The sequence below is a fragment of the Chelonoidis abingdonii genome, chromosome 4, assembly GCF_003597395.2.
Source record: "Chelonoidis abingdonii isolate Lonesome George chromosome 4, CheloAbing_2.0, whole genome shotgun sequence".
NCBI lineage: Eukaryota > Metazoa > Chordata > Testudines > Testudinidae > Chelonoidis > Chelonoidis abingdonii.
The window spans coordinates 107732707-107754015 of NC_133772.1; the positions used below are offsets into that span (position 1 = coordinate 107732707).

General features: G+C 40.8%; 1 protein-coding gene across 5 annotated transcripts in view; it reads right to left on the reverse strand.

Annotated features, from left to right (window-relative positions):
- The window catches only part of SLC25A21 (solute carrier family 25 member 21), a 387007-nt gene that overhangs the window by 72173 nt on the left and 293525 nt on the right, over positions 1 to 21309 (reverse strand). For all 5 annotated transcript variants that reach the window (XM_032789984.2, XM_032789983.2, XM_032789978.2 and 2 more), the window contains one exon: positions 20719 to 20802. In XM_032789984.2, coding sequence (XP_032645875.1) covers positions 20719 to 20802 — 84 coding nt within the window. The remainder of the gene's footprint in view (positions 1 to 20718; positions 20803 to 21309) is intronic.

Genomic DNA, 21309 nt, shown 5'->3' on the forward strand with positions numbered 1-21309 from the left:
TTTCTTTACACAGGAAAGGAGGGGGCTGAAGCCCCAGTTGCTATGATGAGCTGATTATTAAGCCGTCTGTCCTATCTACTGGGAGTAACCAGCAATGTTGGCTCAATGTCAACATGTTAGATATTCATGAGGACGGTACTAGTCCTTATTGCACCGTCTACCACTGGGAAGGGGAGAGGGAGAGGAGCGGATATGCTCTTCACTGCTGCAGCATCGCGTCTACCAGCAGCATTCAGTTACATAAGGTGACATATGAAAGTAGTCAAGAAATGATTTTTTTCCTTTTTCTTCACGTGGTGGTGTGTGGGGGGGAAGAAACTGAGGAGCTGTTCCCTGAACCACACCAGACACTTTGAACCTACAGACACTGGGAGCTCAGCCAAGAATGCAAATACTTTTCAGAGACTGTTGTGGACTGTGGGATAGCGGGAGTCTCAGTACCCTCCCTCCCATGAGCGTCATTTGAGTCTCTGGTTTCCCGTTACGCTTGTCACGCAGCGCTGTGTATCTGGAGATTTTTTTTCAACGCTTTGGCATTTCGTATTCTGTAACGGGCTCTGATACAACAGATTTGTCCTCCCATCAGCGATCAGATCTAGTATCTCCCGTACGGTCCATGCTGGAGCTCTTTTTGATTTTGAGCTGCATCGCCACCTGTGCTGATCAGAGCTCCACGCTGGGCAAACAGGAAATGTAATTCAAAAGTTCGCAGGGATTTCCTGTTTACCTGCCCGCTGCACTGAGTTCAGATTGCTGTCCAGGAGCGGTCAGTGGTGCATGTGGATACCGCCCGGAGGCCATAATGTCGATTTCCGTCCACACTAACCGTAATCTGATATGTTATATCGAATTGTCTACTACTCCTCTTGGCGGGTGGAGTACAGAAATCGATTTAAAGAGCCCTTTATATCGATATAAAGGGCGTTGTAGTGTGGACGGGTACAATGTTAAATCGATTTAACGCTCTTTAAATCGATTTAAACGCGTAGTGTAGACCAGGCCTAAGATTCCAATAGCACCTGAGGGATAAGATATATAAAGTCTTCAAATGCTGCCCAACTTGTGTAAAGAAAATTACAAACAGCATTTTGGAAATCTGGTCAGAGATGAAAGATTAGCATGCTTTTAATAGGTCATTGTTGCAGTGACTGCTCTATCTCTCTAAGGAAAAAAATATCCACATGAGAATATTTGATGGACAATAACTCTTTCCTTTAAAACAATATCTTAGAAGTGTCTAATATATGGATTAAACTCTAAACATTAATAGAACAACTAGCCTATTTATTAGAACAAAACAGGATGATACATATGTTTTCACTGTATAGTGTATAATCCAAAGGCAAAAGTTCATTAATGAAGTATTTTACGCCTTCTGAAAATTGAAAAATGAAGTGTACCAAGAATGTGTATTGAAGGTTGCTGGTCTAATTTTCAATATTATGAAATTCTTTACAATGTACTACTTAAAACAGGGAACAAAGTTTTTTATGAAATGTAAATTTCAAGTACATCTGTTAACGTGAAAATGTGATCAATGAATACAATACTACATTTTGCATAGGATCGTTCATATACCAGAGCCGCCGAGAGGATTCAAGGGGCCTGGGGTCTTCGGCGGTGGGGGCCCCCGGCTGCCGAATTGCCGCCAAAGACCCAGGGCGGAAGGACCCCCCACTGCTGAATTGCCGCCGCAGAGCTGGCACTTTGGCGACGGGTCCTGGAGTGGAAGGACTGCCCCGCCACCGAATTGCAGCCGAAAACCCAAAGCGGAAGAAGCTCCGGGGGCCTGGGCCCCGCAAGAGTTTTCCGAGACCCCTGGAGTGAGTGAAGGACCCTGCTCCAGGGGCCCTGAAAAACTCTCGTGGGGGCCCCTGCAGGGTCTGAGGCAAATTGCCCCACTTGCCCCCCACCCCCGGGCAGCCCTGTCATATACATTTCATCCCAAAATGCATTTTAGAGTTAAATAATCAATTACTATACTGAATTAAATAAGCAAGGAAACGACAACTTAGAAGTTATTATAGGCAAGGGGAAAGCTGTGTTTTCAGGTAAGAATAGTAAAGAAACTGAAGTGGTGGAGATACAGAGACTGAAAGGGAATTGTAGTAGATTTGTTACAAACAAATATATTTTAAGTCTGAAAATGAAAGGAACATGCTGAAATTATGTCTCCTGATTAATTTGATCAGAATATATAAAAAATTGATCAGCAAATGATTTCCTCCACCAAATAAAAATATTTGTATTCCGCACCTTTTTTACAAGCATATTTATGAAGTTTTAATTGAATTTCACAAAACCTTGCCAAACATCCCTTTGTAATTTAAAAGGAAGGCTCTTCACCCAGAAGCAAAGTTGGTTGCTCATCGTTACTTATATGCTTCCTGTAAGCTAAATAAAAGTGCTTTACTTTATGTTCAAAGTACATTCTACACTGTCTGCCAGGTATTTCCTGTGCACATCCCACCTAAATTCTCCTGGCCCTAGTAACTAACATCTGTGAAGGAAATCCTGGCATAATTATAGTTCTAAGCTTCACAAGCAGGCATTTTAAACAGAAAATTGGCTTAGTTGCATTGACAATCACATTTAAACTGATTCTTTCCAGATGAAAAGATACTTTTTCAAACAATGTAATAAAAATGCAAAGTCAGCTGTTTTAAAAGACATAAAAGTGATTTACAGAACATGTTTTGTGTGTACTGATTTTTTTCCTCTGACACAATGTAAGATTTTTTTTAAAGAAAAAGTTAATTATTAAGAGCTAGCAAAACCCAAAATTAAAGCGGAATAAATAACATTGCTTCTTTTTAAAAAAAACATAACACAGATTTTAAATAAATATTTCTGTCCATTAGGTATTTTCTATTGCAATTATGTTTGGAAAATATTAAACATTAAATTATAATTTCCACTGGTGTAATTACACTTAGATAATTAACAATATGGATAATAGCCTCATCATTAGGTTTCAGAGTTACCATGCCGGTGAGAGGAAAAGGGCAGTATACAGTTTTTAGAAGTATTGGTTCAGCAATCTGCAGACTACTTAGAAGCAACATTTCATTGGTTCAAATTTGAGAGGGTTTCTTCATAACCATTAGGGCTAGATCCAGTTTCCTTTCCTTTTAAACTTAAGTGTACAACCTATGGAAACTGTTTGCAGCACCAGAGATGCACAGATGTATGCAGTTTCAAAAAAACAGAAGACATTTAATCATTTTGTTTTCAGGGCTCAACTGAGGTATTGTGCCACAGCCTGAAGTAGAGAATAGTTTGGAGGTGACCTGCCCCATGTGGGAACTCCAGTCAGGAGTATTATGCCAACTGAAGAACAGAGGGAGTGTTGTCACTGTACCTCACTTGGAAAGCATGCACTTCCCTCTGTTGAGCCAGGGGTTGGGGTGATAGAAACTCAGGGACATTGGCCTGATCTATCTGGAAGTTTAGGACTGGCAGGGTCAATCATCACCAGACTCAAACAAGCCTTAGGGACTGTCTCCAGATTTATGTCATAGAGTTACACCACTGTAAAATGAAAGCATTTAAAAACATGTCTGATAATGGTCAAAAGTCTTTCCCAGTGTTCATGGAACATGTGCTTTCTCCTGTTCTTAATTTGCATGCATCCATCACATGCAGCAGTGCAAACAGCAGCTCTTTAAAACACTAAGACTATTTTATTAAACAAGAAAGGCAACTTTTAGTCTAAAATTTTATACCATTTTGGCAAATAAAACCTCTAGTATGAATTAAAAGTAAAACAAATTCACTGTATTCTGTAAATATGCCAGGTTAAAAACAAAAAACCCACATAGTATAGAGAAAAAAATCTAAATTACGTACATCTATTACAGTGGTTCCCAAACTTGTTCCGCCGCTTGTGCAGGAAAAGCCCCTGGTGGGCCGGGCCAGTTTGTTTACCTGCCGTGTCCGCAGGTTTGGCTGATCGTGGCTCCCAGTGGCCGGCATTTGCTGCTCCAGGCCAATGGGAGCTGCTGGAAGTGGCATGGGCTGAGGGACGTACTGGCCGCCGCTTCCAGCAGTTCCCATTGATCTGGAGCAGCAAACCGCGGCCACTGGGAGCTGCAATTGGCCAAACCTGTGAACACGGCAGGTAAACAAACCGGCCCGGCCCGCCAGGGGCTTTCCCTGCACAACCAGTGGAACAAGTTTGGGAACCACTGATTTATTAGAATATACAGTACTCTCTATGATCTACAATGAACTCAAGCATACAATATATGAGCCACCTGCAGAGGTCAGGAAGGGATTGCCTCCCACCCCCATGTATTCTGTTTTGTTTTTGAAATCTCCTTCTTCTGACGCATCAGGGATGTCTACAGTTGGAGCTGGAACATTGGATGGGGTGAGATGGGGCTCTGAGGTGGCACCAAGCATGTTCTCTCTCAGTTACTTGGCTGGATGGTTCTTGCTCATATGCTCCGGGTCTAACTGATCACCAAACGTGAGGTCAAGAAGGATTTTGCTCCCAGGTCAGATTGGAAGTGATCTTGGTTTTTTTTTCACCTTCTTCTGCAGCATGTGGGTGCGGATCATTTGCCAGGATTAACTGGGTCTATCTCACTTAATTAGTTTCCTGCCACTGGGGTGAAAGAGGTGTGTGGGAGGGTCTGGCATTGGTGCACCTTGGTCCCCACCTATTCTCTGCCTGGGGCACATAATAATCTTGCCCCTGTGGGTTGTAATACTTTGGTGTAATTTCAGTTGCAGGGGTTACTGTGCAGGTGCTGGGTGGCGCTGATATAGAGGAGGTCAGACTAGATGATCTGGTGGTCTTAAACTCTATGTAGGGTGACCATATTTCCCAAAGAGAAAACAGGACACTCCAACTACTTGCCTGAGGGCCCCCTCATGCTGTTGTCTGGTTGCTGGAACCCTGTTTCTGTCCCTCCCCCATATGAGACTGTTGCCTGGTCGCTGGAACCCTGTGGGTCCCCCACATGCTAAAATTCTTCTTCCATCCCCAGCCCTCCCTCTCCCTGTGGGGGGTTGGCATCTCTCCTTGCCCTCTCGGCACTGCACCCCACTTTTCTGACAAAAGTTGGCAGTTCTGTTTGCTCTTGCCAACTGATCAAGTCAGGAAGAACAAAACTGACAAATGTCTCCTTTTGGAAAAAAAAATGTTGGGACAGCCAGGACAGAGCCTATAATAGGGACTGTCCCGCCCAAAATAGGACGTATGGTCACTCTAACTCTATGATGACAGGAACCAATCCTGCTAACCTTTATGCATGTGAGTAACCTCACACATGTGAGTAGACTCACTGAACGCATCCATATGTTATCCACTTGCATCCAGGACCATAGATGTTAGGATCTTTAGCTTGTATTCTACAGCCAGGCTTCCAGGCAGGCACCATCTTTCTCTTATGTGTGTTACACAACGGGGCTGATTTCTAATTGGGGCTTCTAGGAGTTATCATAAGGCAATACTAATAAATGTAGGTCTGATAGAAATAGTCAGCGCATCAGCAATATTTAACAGATTTTAAAAAATCTGATTTTAAAAATGTATGAAACTAAAAAAATATGAGCCAGATAGTTGGTGTAAACAGGCATATCTCCAGTGACTTAATTTACACTGAACTCACATGCCTCTAGTGAGCTGTCATTACACCAACTTACACTAACCTGACATATCTCCAGAGACTTTGTTGTTGTGAAACTGATTTACACTAACTTGGCATATCTCCAGTGAATGCAATGTAGTTACACCAATTTACACCAGCTGAGGATCTGGCCCGTATGGTCTTAATAAATATACATAGATATATATAATTTCACCGCATTCTGTTCCAGTGCAAAAACAAACGAGCATATTGAAAGGAGCACTGATGTATTTTGTCTTTCAAATGTTTGATTTTCCAAAGCTATTCTCTAAAAATGGTGTCCTTGTTTATTGTGATTCTATGACTTTCAGATCAAATTTACTCATTTTGCCAGTAAAATGCTTTCCCTAAATACCACCCTTCAAAGCCAACCTAGAATCTGAAAGTTGACCTTTGTTCTGTTTGGTTTGCATATTCCATCCACACAAAAAATTCTGTGAACGAAATTCTGCCTTCAATTACATCTGTGAAACCTCATTGTATTTAGTAAGGTTGTACAAAACTGAGAATAAAATTAGCCCTCAATCCAGAGTAAGAGCAGAATATTTCTCATATGTTTGAAGGTGGTGTCAGGCAAGCTGTGGGCAGCAACAGAAGATAAGTACTCTACACCTAATGACGAAACCTCCTGATAATAATGCCATTGTGAACAGTTAACTATCTGAAGGCAATGTGGTTCACTGGATCTAGACAGGGACTCAGAATATTCAGATTTTATTCTTAGCTCTGCTACTGGCCTGCTGTGTCACTTCACTTCTTTATATCTCTGTTTCTTCATCTGTAAAATGGGGATAATTATACTCCTGTATAGGGTGACCAGATGTCCCATTTTTAAAGGGACAGTCCTGTTTTTTGGGACTTTTTCTTACATAGGCACCTGTTACTCCCCACCCCCATCCAGTTTTTTCACAATTGCTATCTGGTCATCCGACTCCTGTAGCAAAGCGTTCTGAGGTCTACAGATGAAAAGAACTATAGAAGAAGTAGGTATCATTATTATTGTTCCACTGCTGATCCTTTTAGCAGAGACAACCAATTATTCTGGGTCTGTTAGCTGAGCTTCTCTTGATTATAAATTCTTTTTTCTTTTCTTTCCTTTTTTCAGTAACAGACCGACACTACCTTGCATGAATATTTTATAGATTTATGGATTATAAAGTAGATGGGATCACTGTGATCATTCAGTTTAACTGCCTGTATAACTAACACCCACACACACAATGGAACATTTTTTTTTATTTTCAAACAACAGAAAAGTCAGTAAAGATTTTTTTGAGGTTTGTAATATCTGTGTGTGGAAATAAGAGACAAAATTTCTACATAAAATGTGAGTATGAATTTTCATAAGAAAGCATGATGTAGTTCACCTACATAACTAGCTTGGCAGAATGTATAATTTCAACAGACTATATCAATGTTTATTTTTAAGAATTTTCTATTTTTATCAATTTTGATTTTCACAGTTGCGGGAAATTATGGGAAGGTCAGACAATTATTTAATGACAGAAAATACTGAAGTTCAAAAAATTAAAGTTTTATGACAGTTAAAATACAAATTTTCAATCTCATAGGACAAAACAGAAAAATAAATATTGTTAAATCAAAGTCTAATAAGTTCTCAAGCAGCATTTTTCTTACTTTGCTTTTCTGTAAATTTTTATTATTGTTGATGGAAATATTTTTTCATGTGTGTGTGCACACTGAAATTGACATTTACCGACTACCAAAAAAATCAAATCTTTCCAAGCCTATACATAATCTAAGAATTTGTTACGCATGCTAGCTATATTTGCTCTAATTTTTCAAGCAAAATATAAATAGCAGTCTCAAAATACATAAGAAAAATTTAAAAATCACAGAATCTTTCCACCTCTTTCCCCCAAAAGTTAAACCTAATTTTAATACCCTCATAGACTCTATGCAACGCTATAGAGTGGTTCTAACCTAAGAGTTCGATATTCATTCAAGCAAAAAATGTAAACGACATGGGGAACACACAATTATAAAAGAGAGACAAACCACCAGCCAAAATGGAAAACAGGAATTTCATCTGTATACCATATTGCACAGGAGTCTATTTAAAGCAGGGATGCAGATATAGTGAGTGCAAGGACATGGGGAGTGTACTGAGAAAAATTATATCACATTGCAAATATATGCAGAAACATTGTGAGCTATTTTTAAAAGGACAACAATTATTATTAATCTTCCATCATGAAGACTGCAATTTCTTCCATAAAATGACACCAAAAAGTTAAAATCCATGCTGTGGCATCTATTTTCCTCTCGTTGTGAGAGCACATGACACAGGCCCCAGTCCTGAGATGGGATCCACATGGATGGATGCCTTCATTCCATGTGGCGCCCTACTGAAATCCAGTTGTAATACGGGGGTCTTAATGTTGAAAGGAGAACTGGAGAAACAAACAGAGATCTTCATTTCCGAGTGGTTAGTTTAAACACAGTTGAACTTTTCATTATGCACTAAAATAATGCTCTATGTCCCTACCTATATTTTGCAAGCATAAATTTCCTGTCAATAAATTCATGCTCACTGAAAATATGCAAATGCTTATCTAATCCTGTGCACTACGTCTTTAAAGACATGCAAAGCAAGCACAAGGTTTTGAAAATTTAGCCCTAAGAGTCCAAGTTAAAACCACAAAAGCACAAGGTTCATAGTTAAAGCTGACATTCTGCCCTTTACACTTCCTGTTATATTTACTTACTTCACAGGGGTGTTCTGAGGTTTAATTAGTTGCTTGCAAAACACCTGGAGATTTTCAGGTAATAATATTTTACATATTTTGCCATTTCCAATATTTCAAATCACACTCCTTTCGATGAAGTCTGTCATTTCTGCAGTAAACACAACTGAATAAGGATATATGTACAGGCTATACAGTGGGCAACACACACAGAGGAAGGTTAACAAATGCGCAAAGGCAAAGAGAGGGAAAATTAGCTATATGGAGAGGATCCAATGAGCAGTTTGGGTGTGTGAGGAGGCCAGGTTACAGGTCTCCTCAGCATCACACCTCCCAGTTCTCGGTCCCTCTCCCATCAACTGGGGTTAAACAAGTAGCATAAGTTGCTAGGTGTGAAGTGTACCCACAGGGAGTGGGGAAGGATGGATCTTGGTCTGGTCTCGTCTCTGGATCCCAGAGAAACTCCTGACCCTGTTCAGTGGAAATATATCTCCACTCTGCAATAGCCATTGAGGGAAGGGGATTTGGGGCATGGTTTTGCCATGTCACCTCCTCCTGACTGGCAACTCCATTTAGGGCTTCATGCATAGGGCAGCCAAGTGTCATGCATCTGGTGTGACACACTCATTTGGCAGCTGTGTCATGAATTCCCACAGCCCAGCTGAGATGTCACACATCTAGCTGGGCTGCAGGAATGGGCAGCAATTACTGCTGGCTGCTGCCAGCAGGCTGGCAATCACTCTGTCTTTCCCCTCTCTCTGCTCCCCTACTGGATCACAGTGAGGAAGAAGATGAGAGGAACAGCAACAACCAGTAGGGAGGGCCACACATCCATTTGCTATCACCACCCCTATTTTCCTGACACACAAGTTCAATTTACCCCACAGCCAGCCGTCAGTTTAAACCCCACTCCCCAAACAACTCCAACCCTCCATTTTATACCCACACTCAGATTACTCCACACACAGCCCGCCCAACCTTCACCTTACCCTGCAGATGGCCTAACCAGTTCCCACACACAGCTTTCAGTTTCTCCTCAGACAGACACCACCAACTTCCCATCCAGCAATCTCACAACTTCTACCATCCATCTAGTCCGAGAACCCAGATTCTCTCCAGCAGTTCCAGCCATCCTCCACCACCCACCCACCTCCCCAGAACCTCTAGACACCCTCTAGCATTCACCCACCCACTTACCTACCCCAGCCAGAACTGCCAAGATTTGTGCAGTTCTATGTCCTACCTCTGCCATTGCCTGGGGCTGTTGATGGTCATATGCAAATTGCCATATACAGCAGGCTGGCTTGATGGACTCAAGAATAAGGCAGAAATTGTTCTAAGGCTACCAGATTCTGCAGATATGAAGGCAATTCTGAGCAGAACAGCCTTGAGCATCTTCTGAGCCATATATGCTTAATTTACTAACACTGTCAGCACTGTGCAGACCCAAAATGTTGTAAGCAGCTCTAGAAGATCAAGCTGGATTGTTTTCTGCCTGAAGGTATCATAAAAAAAAAATTGCCAGATAAATTCTGGCTCCAGAGTTTTTAATGCTATTGATGTCCACAGAGCATGTATAATACAGAAAATACACACCTTGATTTTCAGATAAACAGCCTTGGCAGTGGCACACTTAAAAAGTGACCCCCTCCCAAAAAAAAGAGTTTAGAAGGGGCTTGTTTTGGCTTGCAGACTGTGAAAATTTGGTCTGGAAGGCATTGCTGGTAAATAAATATGTAATACCAAAATGTCCTTGTTCTCTAACACCACTTTAAAGGATATAGTTTTCGGCTTAACTTAAAAGTAATGTAAAGAGTTTAGCATCTAACCTAAACACCCAAAAGCAAGCAAAATTAGTACTTATGTCTTCATTTTTTATGGCAGTGCACTGTTTCAAATCATTTTGTTTTATTGCGATCTTAGTGGAAGGCTATAAGAAAGCATAAGACAAGATGGTGTTTCCACTGAGATCAGAGTATATCACTGTGCAATAAAATGTTATGAAAAAATAGTTCCCGCAAAAGCTCTGTAACTACTTTCTTTTAAAATGTATTTAATTTAATTTTTTTAGTTTGTTTATTTTAACATCTTACAATATAGGAAACTTTTCAGGGTTATATAATAGGAATGTAATATTATCATTAAAGGCAATTATAATGAGTCAGCACAGTTTGTAATTCATCTCAGCTGTAGTGCTCGATATGTAATTTTTTCCCCTTGAAGTTGTTAATCCTGAAAATAAAATCAGAATTATGTTTCCAGGTCTACACTTGAAGTGCTTTACCAATACAGGTATGCTTGTATACTAAACTGGCAAATCACTCCTAGCAGGGCCGGTGCAACCATTTAGGTGGACTAGGCGGTTGCTGGGGGTGCCAAAAAGCGGCGCCCCCCTAATTTTTTTTAAATGGTTGAGCAGCCGCTGCTGCTGGGACAGAGAGGGAGTCTGAGCTGCCAGCGGCAGCGGCTGCCGGCAGCCCAGGGTGTCCTCTGGGTCAGGGCGCCGCTGCGGCAGTCGGCAGCCCAGGGGGTCCCCCGGGTCAGCACGCCACTGCGGCGGCCAGCAGCCCATGGCCCCCTCTGGGTCAGGGCGCCGCTGCGGCAGCCCAGGGCCCCCTCTGGGTCAGGCTGCCACCGCGGCAGCCCAGAGGTTCAGGCTGCTGCCACGGCAGCCCAGATGTTCAGGCTGCCCGCGGTGCGCTGACCCAGGGGAATCCCTGGGCTGCCGGCAGAGGCTCAGAATCCCTCTCACTCCCAGAGCAGGGGCTCCAGCCTATGCCATTTTTCTTGTTGCCGGCAGGGGTGCCGGCGGCTGGGCAGAGCTGCACAGCTCTGCTTAGGGCAAGTGGCAGGAGCCCTGCGAGGGCAGCGCAACACCAGGGCTTCTGGAGGAAAGCGGGGGCTGCCACCTGGCTCAGCCTCCACGTCAGCCCCAGTGAGGGGCATAGAGAAGAAAAGAGCCTCAGCGGTGGTCTGGTGGAGCGGAGGAAGAAAGAGGAGCCCGATGCTCATGCATTGGGCAAGGTAAGCAAGTGCTTCCCCACAGCTTGGCCTCAGGTGCCTGTGCTCCTGCCCCCTTGGTCCTTGGCTGGTCCCTGCTCCTGCTCCCCTTGTGCCTGGATGGCTAGAGAGAAACAGCACCTGCAGAGCTGAGCTGCCCAGTGCCCCCAGACACCCCCCTGCCCTATCTCCCCACCAGCCCTGACCCCGACCGAGCCCAGTCCCTCTGAGCTGGAAACCCCTTCAACCCATCCCCCCACAGCCCTGACCCCCAGCTCGAGCCCAGTCCCTCTGAGCTGGAACCCCCTCGACTCCATCCCCCACAGCCCTGACCCCCAGCTCCGAGCCTAGTCCCTCTGAGCTGGAAACCCCTCGACCCCATCCCCCTCACAGCCCTGACCCCAGCTCCGAGCCCAGCCCTCTGAGCTGGAACCCCTGACCCATCCCCCCCACAGCCCGACCCCAGCTCCGAGCCCAGTCCCTCTGAGCTGGAAACCCCCTCGACCCCATCCCCCCCACAGCCCTGACACCCAGTTCGAGCCCAGTCCCTCTGAGCTGGAAACCCCCTCGACCCCATCCCCCCACAGCCCTGACCCCAGCTCCGAGCCCAGTCCTCTCGAGCGGAAACCTTCTGACACCATCCTCGCGCACGCCTGACCCCCAGCTGACAGATAGTGTCCCTAACACAGTTATTGCTCTTTGCATCCTCTTGACTCTCCCAGTTTCTGTGGCCAGTGGTGAGTGAAGCTTCTCGAAGCTCAACTTGATAAAAACATACATGCGAACATCAATGTTGCAACAAAGACTTGTTGGGCTATCTACCTTGTCACTAGAACATGACATTGCTCACAGCATTGACTTGGAGGAACTTGTTTCTAAATTTGCTAAACTTAAAGCGCAGAAAAGTAAATTCTAAATTATAACATGTTACTCTGTGACCGTGTATTGTGTATAATGTACATGATTTTGGGGGGAGGGGGGAGGTGCAAGATGGAAGTTTCGCCTAGGATGCAAAATATCCTTGCATCGGCCCTGACTCCTAGTATGGATCCATCTTATACTAGCCAGCATAACTGTCATCTATATGGCAGGCTTTTGCCAGTATGTCAGTTAGAGATCACACCTCTTCGCAGCCCTGACCAGCATAACTATACCAGCAAAAGTTTGTATTGTAGACCAGGCCAGTTGCATTCATGTTCCTCTGTGTGTAATGTAGGCAAAAACTGTCTCACTCAACATACTGTATATAAATACACTTCTAAAATGAGCTACCAAACATACAAATATGCAATAAGTCAACTTTGCAAGAAGCTATCATCTTTTACAAGAGTAACATATCTAAGTTATCATTCGTTTTGGTAAAAAAGACAACTGAACCCTAAGCAAACTTTAGTTCTATTCACTCTCCCCCAAGTCATTTAAAAAAAACAACAACTCTAATCTTAGCCCTAGTGTAACTCTACTGAAGTCAGTGGGGCGGACCAACAATAAATATGGATCAAAGCTTAATGAAACTAAAACCAGATTCAGAAAGTATTCCTTAACCAAATAGATTCAACATCTAATGTCTCCACCAGGTAAACAAAGTCTTAAATAGACTAAGAGAAAAAATTTCATTTTGTAATCTCCAAAGAGTATCCAGATTCAAGAGAAGACTAAACTGCATGTCAAATTTTAATTTTTTACATTTAAATTGGGAACCCATAAAATTCTACTTTGCTCTCTTGAAACAAATCAACCCACTAAAGTAACAGATTCCTCAATCGAGAGCTGGCCAGTTATAGCCCAGAACAATATTTACTGATAAAGTTACAAGCCTATGAAAATCCAAGTTTATTATAATGTTGTTGCTCACAGACCTTAAACAATAGCATCTATAATTGTTATAATGCTTTTAACTCAAAATTAAGACAGTGCAGATGAGTATGAATTCCAATGTTTAATATAAGACATAATCCCACGTGTTTAAAATAAATATAACATATATATTCTAATAGATTGTTGGTTTATTCTTACATTTCATATTCAAATCAAAGTCACTATCAATAACATAGATGGATGCACTGGTGAGGAAGACAGTGACCAAAAAAAGTTCACATAATTTGATCTAACCTCCTATCTGGAGTCTGAAAATAATGAATTTTTTTTTCTGCTCAGCAGTTTCAGTTAATCTGCTGTCCAAACATTTGCCCCATTAAACATCAGATTATTTTTATGTTGGCTATAAACCTGTCAGTCCTCAATAAACAGATATACTCATGGTCGTTTTACTTCTGCTGTCAAAGAACTGTCAATATACACACCAACTCTGAAACTAACCCGAACTGAGAAATCCAAATGTACATCTATTAATTAGAGTAGCTAAACAGAAAGTTGTTCACGGCATGATAGGATTCAAGAAGCTGTGGCAACAGGCAGCAGTTAGCAAAAGCTCTGATGTTAATACGCCAGCGTCTCTTTAATAGAAAGCTATGTGACCTTTAATGCTCTGTCAGACGGAGACCTACTTTAGTAAATCTCAATTAAATTTTATGTTTTGTGGCTCTCGTTTTCTTGTAAGACAAGAAAAAAAGTTCAAGGGATGGATCCTACTTTGAAGATTTTAATTCCCCATGGGGACAATTTATTTCCACCTAGAGGGCCTCTCATAGATTTTTTTATTTTCACTTTTGTAGTTGTCAGACTATTTAGTGGATGGAAAGAGTCTTGAAGGCCATCAGCTGTGACAATGTTCTGGAAATGACTAAATTTGAAATGCTTTTTCTGCTGCTCTGACTCTTCCTTCTATTTGAGAAAAAGGATGGAATGATGAAAAGTGAATGGTTAAAGAGACCATGGAGAATGTTTATGATGAGGTAGTGTTCTGTGCAACCATGACATTTCTGTTATGATGTGGCATAGCAAGGGTAACTTTCATTAAACAGGCATGGCAGTAAATAAAGATGTAAACACATATTCAGAATGCTGAGCAGCATTTTAGGGACTGACCCTGAAAACACAAACTCTTGACACAGAGTAGATCGTAACCTTTGAATCTGTCCTGAGTATGAGATGGTATGCAGCTGCACATTGCCTCAGGAGCAGATCACACGGTTACTCCCTTCCCAGGGCAAACTTATTTAATCTCTTTTACATGGTACAGCTTACTTGCCCCTATGGGCACAGACACCTACACTGGCCAGCAACTGGTGAGGTGTTAGGGATGTGGGGAGTGCTGGGTGAGGATCCCCTGCTCTCCTTCCTATCTCCAGTGTCACAATCTGAGCACAGCCAAGTGAGCAGGGCAGTAGGAGGAGCTTACTCTCCCTTAATCCTCTGCACAGGCAAGTAAGGGCTGTGCCACTCTAGCTCACGGTAAGAATTACTTGTGCAGTCCCACTGGTTTAAATAAGTACTGAGGATGCAAGCACTGTGGTCAGAAGAAAACATTTGTAGAAGCAGGCCCTTAGTAACAACATTTTGTTTACCCTGTTATTCCCTGTTCCACTTTTGGTTTATCCACTATGTTTACCTATCTTATGTGCAGTTACATTGTCAAAGAGTACTGGAAAGAAAGGCCTTCCGTAATACGAGCAAAACTGAAAAGCAGTAATAAGCACTGTTAAGGACAATGGCTGGAATACAGAAGAGAAAAAGACAGGTAGAATGACTCACAGGCTTTGGCTACTAAAGTTTGTCACATTTACTTTTTTAAAAGTCATTGAAAATAAGGGGGATTGGTAAAAGGCATGCAGATTGAGCAGCTGAAGAAACTGCACCCAACACTGGCAATGTCAGATCAGTGCGAGATGCAATAAAAGAGGTTCTATAAATACAATGAGAAGAACTGGCTAGCCAAGATATGGGATTTTTTTGAATGGGTAGCTTGCATTGCATAAAGCAAGATAATACCTTTCACAACACTCACTGTTTGAAGTTCCAATTAATTCTTATTTCAGAAAAAAAAAATCTCATGTGTCTTAATTAGAAAACTTTGGACTTCATACACTTTAGGAGACGATAGAAAAATATAGTACATGCCTTTAAATGTCAGCCAGTTACAAACATTCATTTGCATGAGTTTTTAATTACTTATTGGTTAATGCAAGTAAAAACATTACCTAAGAAAAAAATCTGGCAGTATTTACTATTATTTCGGAAACAAAACATCATGAAATTTAGCATATGAAACAATTAAAATGACATTTAAACAAAAAATTAAACCATGCCACAACATATCTTTTAACTTTATGGTATTTTAATTTTTTTAGACTTACAAAGAAATGTGCAATGAACTAAGCATAGTTTCACCTGCACCCCCAAACCATTTTTTGCGGGTGTTCTCTGCCATTTTTAAAAATACACACTCAGGGCCAAATTCTCAATTGAACAGCACCAATTTACACAAGCAGAGAATTCTATCCCTTAGTCTTTTGCTGTTTGATCCTACTAATCCACAAACGAAACCTGTATTGAAACCAAGGAAAACCCTTAAAGACTATACAAACCGGTAATTTATATTTTATTTATGTAGACAGCTTCTTTTTTATGAGATAGGCCAGATGGGAAGTACTGTCAACACAGTATTTATTAGCCAGAAAAAAAATCAGCTGCATACTACGGCATCTGGTCAAGATTTTGTGACCACATATTTCAACATCTATTTCAATTATATATGGCAGGATACCATTTTCTCTAAAATCTCAGCTCAGTGATTATTCAGTCAGAACAGCCTTATATGGCAAGAATATAAGGCCAGGAGATCACATGGTTTAATGATTAGAACAAAACAACTGGGGAGTTCAGATCAGTGCAACTAAACTTGGCTGAGCCACTGTCTTACCATGGGTGAAATTTGCTCCTGTGCAGACGGCCGGCATAAGGCCCAAGCACCATTTGAGCCCCACTTAAGTCTTCAGAATAGGTTCCACATGGGATTTAAGTGGTACCTTAGCTTTTCGTTGGCCTACTTCACAGAAGTGAATTTCTCCCTGGATGAACTCAAATATTTTACTCTGGAATGAATCTCTCTCTGTCTCCTCTTTATGATTTCTGTCCCTCATGCTGAGCAAGTACTCTCATAACTCCTCTTTGGGCAGTTGCCTCCCGATTTGGGACTGGTAGAGTAGCTCCTATTTCATATTTTTTTTTTCTGGGTTATTTGTTGACATCTGTTTATTTTAAGCCAAAATCGCTGACTGTGTCTATCAAACTGTCTTTTCTACACCTTCTTCTCTCAGTCTCTTCCCCTTTAAGCTGGTACTCATGGATAGATGACTGTCACCATGTGACCTCCTGCCTCCCTCCACGCCCCTGGAAAAACTGAGTAATTACTTTACAGTTTAGGAAGTTCATTAACTACTATAAAGAGCCTCTGCCACAGGGCAGTACATTTATTTTTTGTACATGCTGCTGCTTCAGTTACTTTTTCGTACACTATAAATTTGCTCCCTCCATATCCTCTTCCTTACATCAGTGCCATAGAACAACTGATAGTATTCATTTTCATCCCTCAGAAATAGCTTCTTCTTTGGGGCACTTAAACTGTTACTTCTTATGATCTGTGTACATTAGGGTTTTTTTTTGCACCAGTGTATGTCCAGTGCAAAAATCCCTAATGGAGACAGGCTAGTAGACTAATAGTTGAACAGAGCTGTGTGAATAAATGATTTTTTTTGGTTTGTTGGCAACCCATCCATTCTCCTTCCCTCCAAATCATTTTGGGTTGACTCAACAGGAAAACATTTCAAAATTTCCAACAAACTGGAAAGTAGAGAATATTTTTGTTTTAGATCAAATGAAATGTTTTGTTTGACCCTCTGAGGCTGAGCTTTAACTTAAAAAAAACCCCTGAAATAAATTAAGAAACACAAAAATCATCATCGTTTTGATTTTTCTCAATCTTATTTTATCATTTTTAGATTTTTTTAAATGAAACAACTCAGTGAAATTGACATGAATTCATGAAATGTTTCAGTCAATCTGAGTCTGAATTTTTCACAAAAAAAACTGTCAGCTGAAAAAATTCACCCAGTTCTACTGTTGAACACTCAGGATGAAATCCTGATTCAGCTGAAGTCAATGGTAAAACTCCTTGTTTGTCTAATCACATAAGATGGGACAAAGGCACCAAGGGACAGACTTTATGTCTTTGAGTCTTCAATGCCATTTTAAAGGCCTGTCTACATTAGAGATATTTGTACTTCAGCTACAACACAACCATAAGTCAAAACAGTTTAAGGGTACGTCTTCACTACCCGACGGATCGGTGGGTAGCAATCAATCTACCGGGGATTGATTTATTGTATCTTGTCTAGACATAATAAATTGATCCCTGAACGCACTGCCCTTCAACTCCAGAACTCCACCAGAGCAACAGGCGGAAGCAGAGTCAACGAGGGAGCTGCAGCCATCGATCCCGTGCCATGAGGACGGGGGGTAAGTCAATCTAAGATATGCCAACTTCAGCTATGCTATCCTTGTAGCTGAAGTTGTGTATCTTAGATCGATCCCCCTCTCAGTATAGACCAGCCCTAAGTGTTCCAAGGTAGCAACTCTTTGTGAGGAACAGCGCCGAACAATACCAGTTGTTCTATGACACAGCAGAGGAATTACAAAATAACATCTCCAACCTTACCAGGGAATACTAGAAGGGAAACACAAAACGTCCTTTTTCAAGCAAACAATAGGTTGACAAGAACACATACATGCTTGATGTTGGATGAAGAAGCCCACACTATAGAAAATGTTCCATCCCTGTAAAACAATAAATCCCACAATCTTGCCTGGGTCATTTTCAGATTTTGTTATTAGCTTCTTTATGGTCAGAAAAAGAATCAGGTGAAATTCATAAAGAAATTTCATTTTTCTGCCTCTGAAAATCACCTTTTGTTTCTGCCAAAGTATTAGAGATGAATGTAATCAGTGTTTCACTGATGGCAAGAATTTCTCTCATAGTTTTAGCTGGATCCCACTAGAAACTCTGTGTAATGCACTAGTAGATTATAATCTTAATTTAGAACCTTTCCCTGTACAGTGCTCATCCTCTACTTTTGCCCACAGGTTTGAACATTAACACTTGAAAACATCAGAAATATTCTGCTCTGACTCCAGATTGAGGTCAAAACACTTTCAAAATTAGAAAAATTCTCCACATTTCCTTCTTGTTAACACCACAGAACTCAGATCCCTAATCAGTTCTCTTGAGATAATACCACTATCAAGGTTTTCCCTTATTGTTTATCAGTTAAGCTCACCAAAGGACATGCAACAAAGAAGAAAATGCTTGGTAGCAAAAGGCTGTGGAAGCCATATTAGGGATGTAAGTGTTACGGTCAGTTATCTGTGATGTTGCTGATGAGAGAAAGACTAGGAGCAGATCCATTTTGCAGGTTATTGTCCTTCTATTTCATATCAAGAACTAGAGATTTTGTAAATTTGTTTTTGAAGGCAAGCTGCATCACAGGTATGGTATATAATCTGACTGAGGTAATTTACCACACATTTCCTTGCAAATGGCAATAATATCAGCATTAACTGAGTTGTATTAATGGTATAAGTAGTCTTTGTGTCTTTGAGAAATGATTGAAAAGTACAATATTTATGTGACAAAAACTCTTCAACAACAAACATGTCTGAGTCTTACTGCTGAAGAGAAACTCCACAAAGATATATATATATATAAGACCTCATTCTAAAGAATATTAAAAAGGGCTGTTTACTTGAAATTTACGGTAGGTTATATATATCTGGGGGAAAAAGTCTACCTTTTTAATGTAACTTAATTGAAATGAAAATTATTTATTCCCTTTCTTAATAAAAACAGAACAGGGTGAAGGATTTGTACCTTCAATAGTATATTCAAGTTCATGTTGTCTCTGTTACTTTACACCCCTCGACTGGACAAAACTACCCAATGATAGAAGAGTTAAAAAAAGGGCTCAAAAATTAGCTAAATAGGAAATATTCTATTCACTTAGTCCCTGAACCTCCAGAGACTCAGACATGTGATTAATTTTACACGCTGTCAGTTGTCCCACTAAAGTCAAGAAAGACTTCCATTGACTTCAGTAGGCTTTGGATCAGACCGAAAAGACATCAAGCCTCCAGTCCTGCATTCATATCACACCCAAATGCCCACTGAATTCAAAATACTGAATTACTGGTGATTTATACCTGATTTATACTTTTTTAAAACAACTAGATGAAGGAATTATATATTATTCATTTTCCTTTCAGAAGGGATAAATAATACCCACACAAATCAGAAAAAAACAGAAATCCTGTTATTTTTGCAAACTCTTGTATGTTTTTTAAAATGTCATATGCCTTATAGGTGTGAAGCACAGTAGTTCTTCAACAGGAATCAAAAAGTAACTGAAAGCAACATAATCACTGCAGAGGGATTTGCAGTCTTCTAGCTCACAAACTTAATGGAAACATTTGTAAAGATTTCTTCACTTAATAATTGAAAACAACTAGTTCTGCTACTCTGTACTTACGTAAAAGCACAATTCTATTTCATCCATAGTAAAGTCACAAATTGAAAATCCATAGATTGTAAAATCATGTTTCTACTGTATTTTCAAAGTTCTTGGGGGTAAGCCTGCAAGCTGCATAAAAACGGGATTTGGCTAATTTGAGTCCCCTCTATTATAGGCGAGCATCAGTCATGCAGAGGTCCTGCGGCTAATGTGCTTAACTTTAAACTTGTGAGTAATCCCACCGCACTCACTGGTATCAGTGAGACTGCTCATGTATTTAAAATTAAGCACATGCTTAAGTGTTCTTTTGGATCGGGGGGAGGAGCCCTAGAGAAGATCTTAGATGCTCCACAGAACCAAGAAGCTGCTCCTGTGAAGCATTAGTTAGGGCAACTGCTGGCTATCCATCGTGGCTAACTTGAAATGCCAAGTATCAGAGGGGTAGCCGTGTTAGTCTGGATCTGTAAAAGCAGCAAAGAGTCCTGTGGCACCTAATAGACTAACAGACGTATTGGAGCATGAGCTTTTGTGGGTGAATACCCACTTCGTCGGATGCATGCCTCTGAAATGCCAGTTAATCAGAGTTCAGAAATTGGTGCTGCAATGAACTGGTGTTATTATATATTAAATCGAGAGGATTTTAATGGCATAGATTCTAGGCCAAATCAGTCACACCTGTGTTACACTATTGAAGTCAATCAGTCCATACTGGTATAACAAAGAGCATAATTAAGCACTCTGCATCTAAATGACGTGTAAGACATTTCAGATTGTGTTATGTCAAATAAAATGTTTGACAAATTCTGACCACAGGAGAAAGGGTTAATTTAAAAGCAGTGTTCTAACGTCTGGAAAGCTGGGTGATTAGAAACAGTCACATAAAATTGACAAATATAACATATGTATTCTTACCCTTCAGTCCGGAAAATAGTCCTAAAACTGTCCCCCAAGCTCTTGTAACTGGTTGGATCAGTTTTCCCTCTTTGAATTTGGAACCTAAAAAATACAATTTATAACAGCATGTAAAGTTAAGGATTTTAAAAGCCACTTTTGGCTTTCCAATTTCTATATAAAAGGGATTTTAAGGTTTATTGATATATCTTATTCATTATTATAGACTGTTCCTGATATTTATTCTTATTAACACTACTTTCATAGGTATTATTAAAAAAAGGAGAAATACAGCTTTAAAAGTAACTTTTTCATAGTTCATAGTACTCAGATAGCCAGCACTTTTACAATTTACACCTCTTTCTTGTTGTGTAAAAAATAAACTGCTAATCATGGGCTTGATCCAAAGTTCATGGAAGTTCATAGGAGTCTTTCAATGGTCTTTGAATCAGCCCCTGTTTTCAGAAATCTGAAGTAGCATATTCTAATGTGTTTTACCACTGTGAAATGAACCTACCATGCAATTTCTTATTTTTAGTGTCTGATCCAACTCCAATTAAAATCATCACGAGATTCTATTGGAAGTTAGATCAGGGTCCTAATAGTCACATT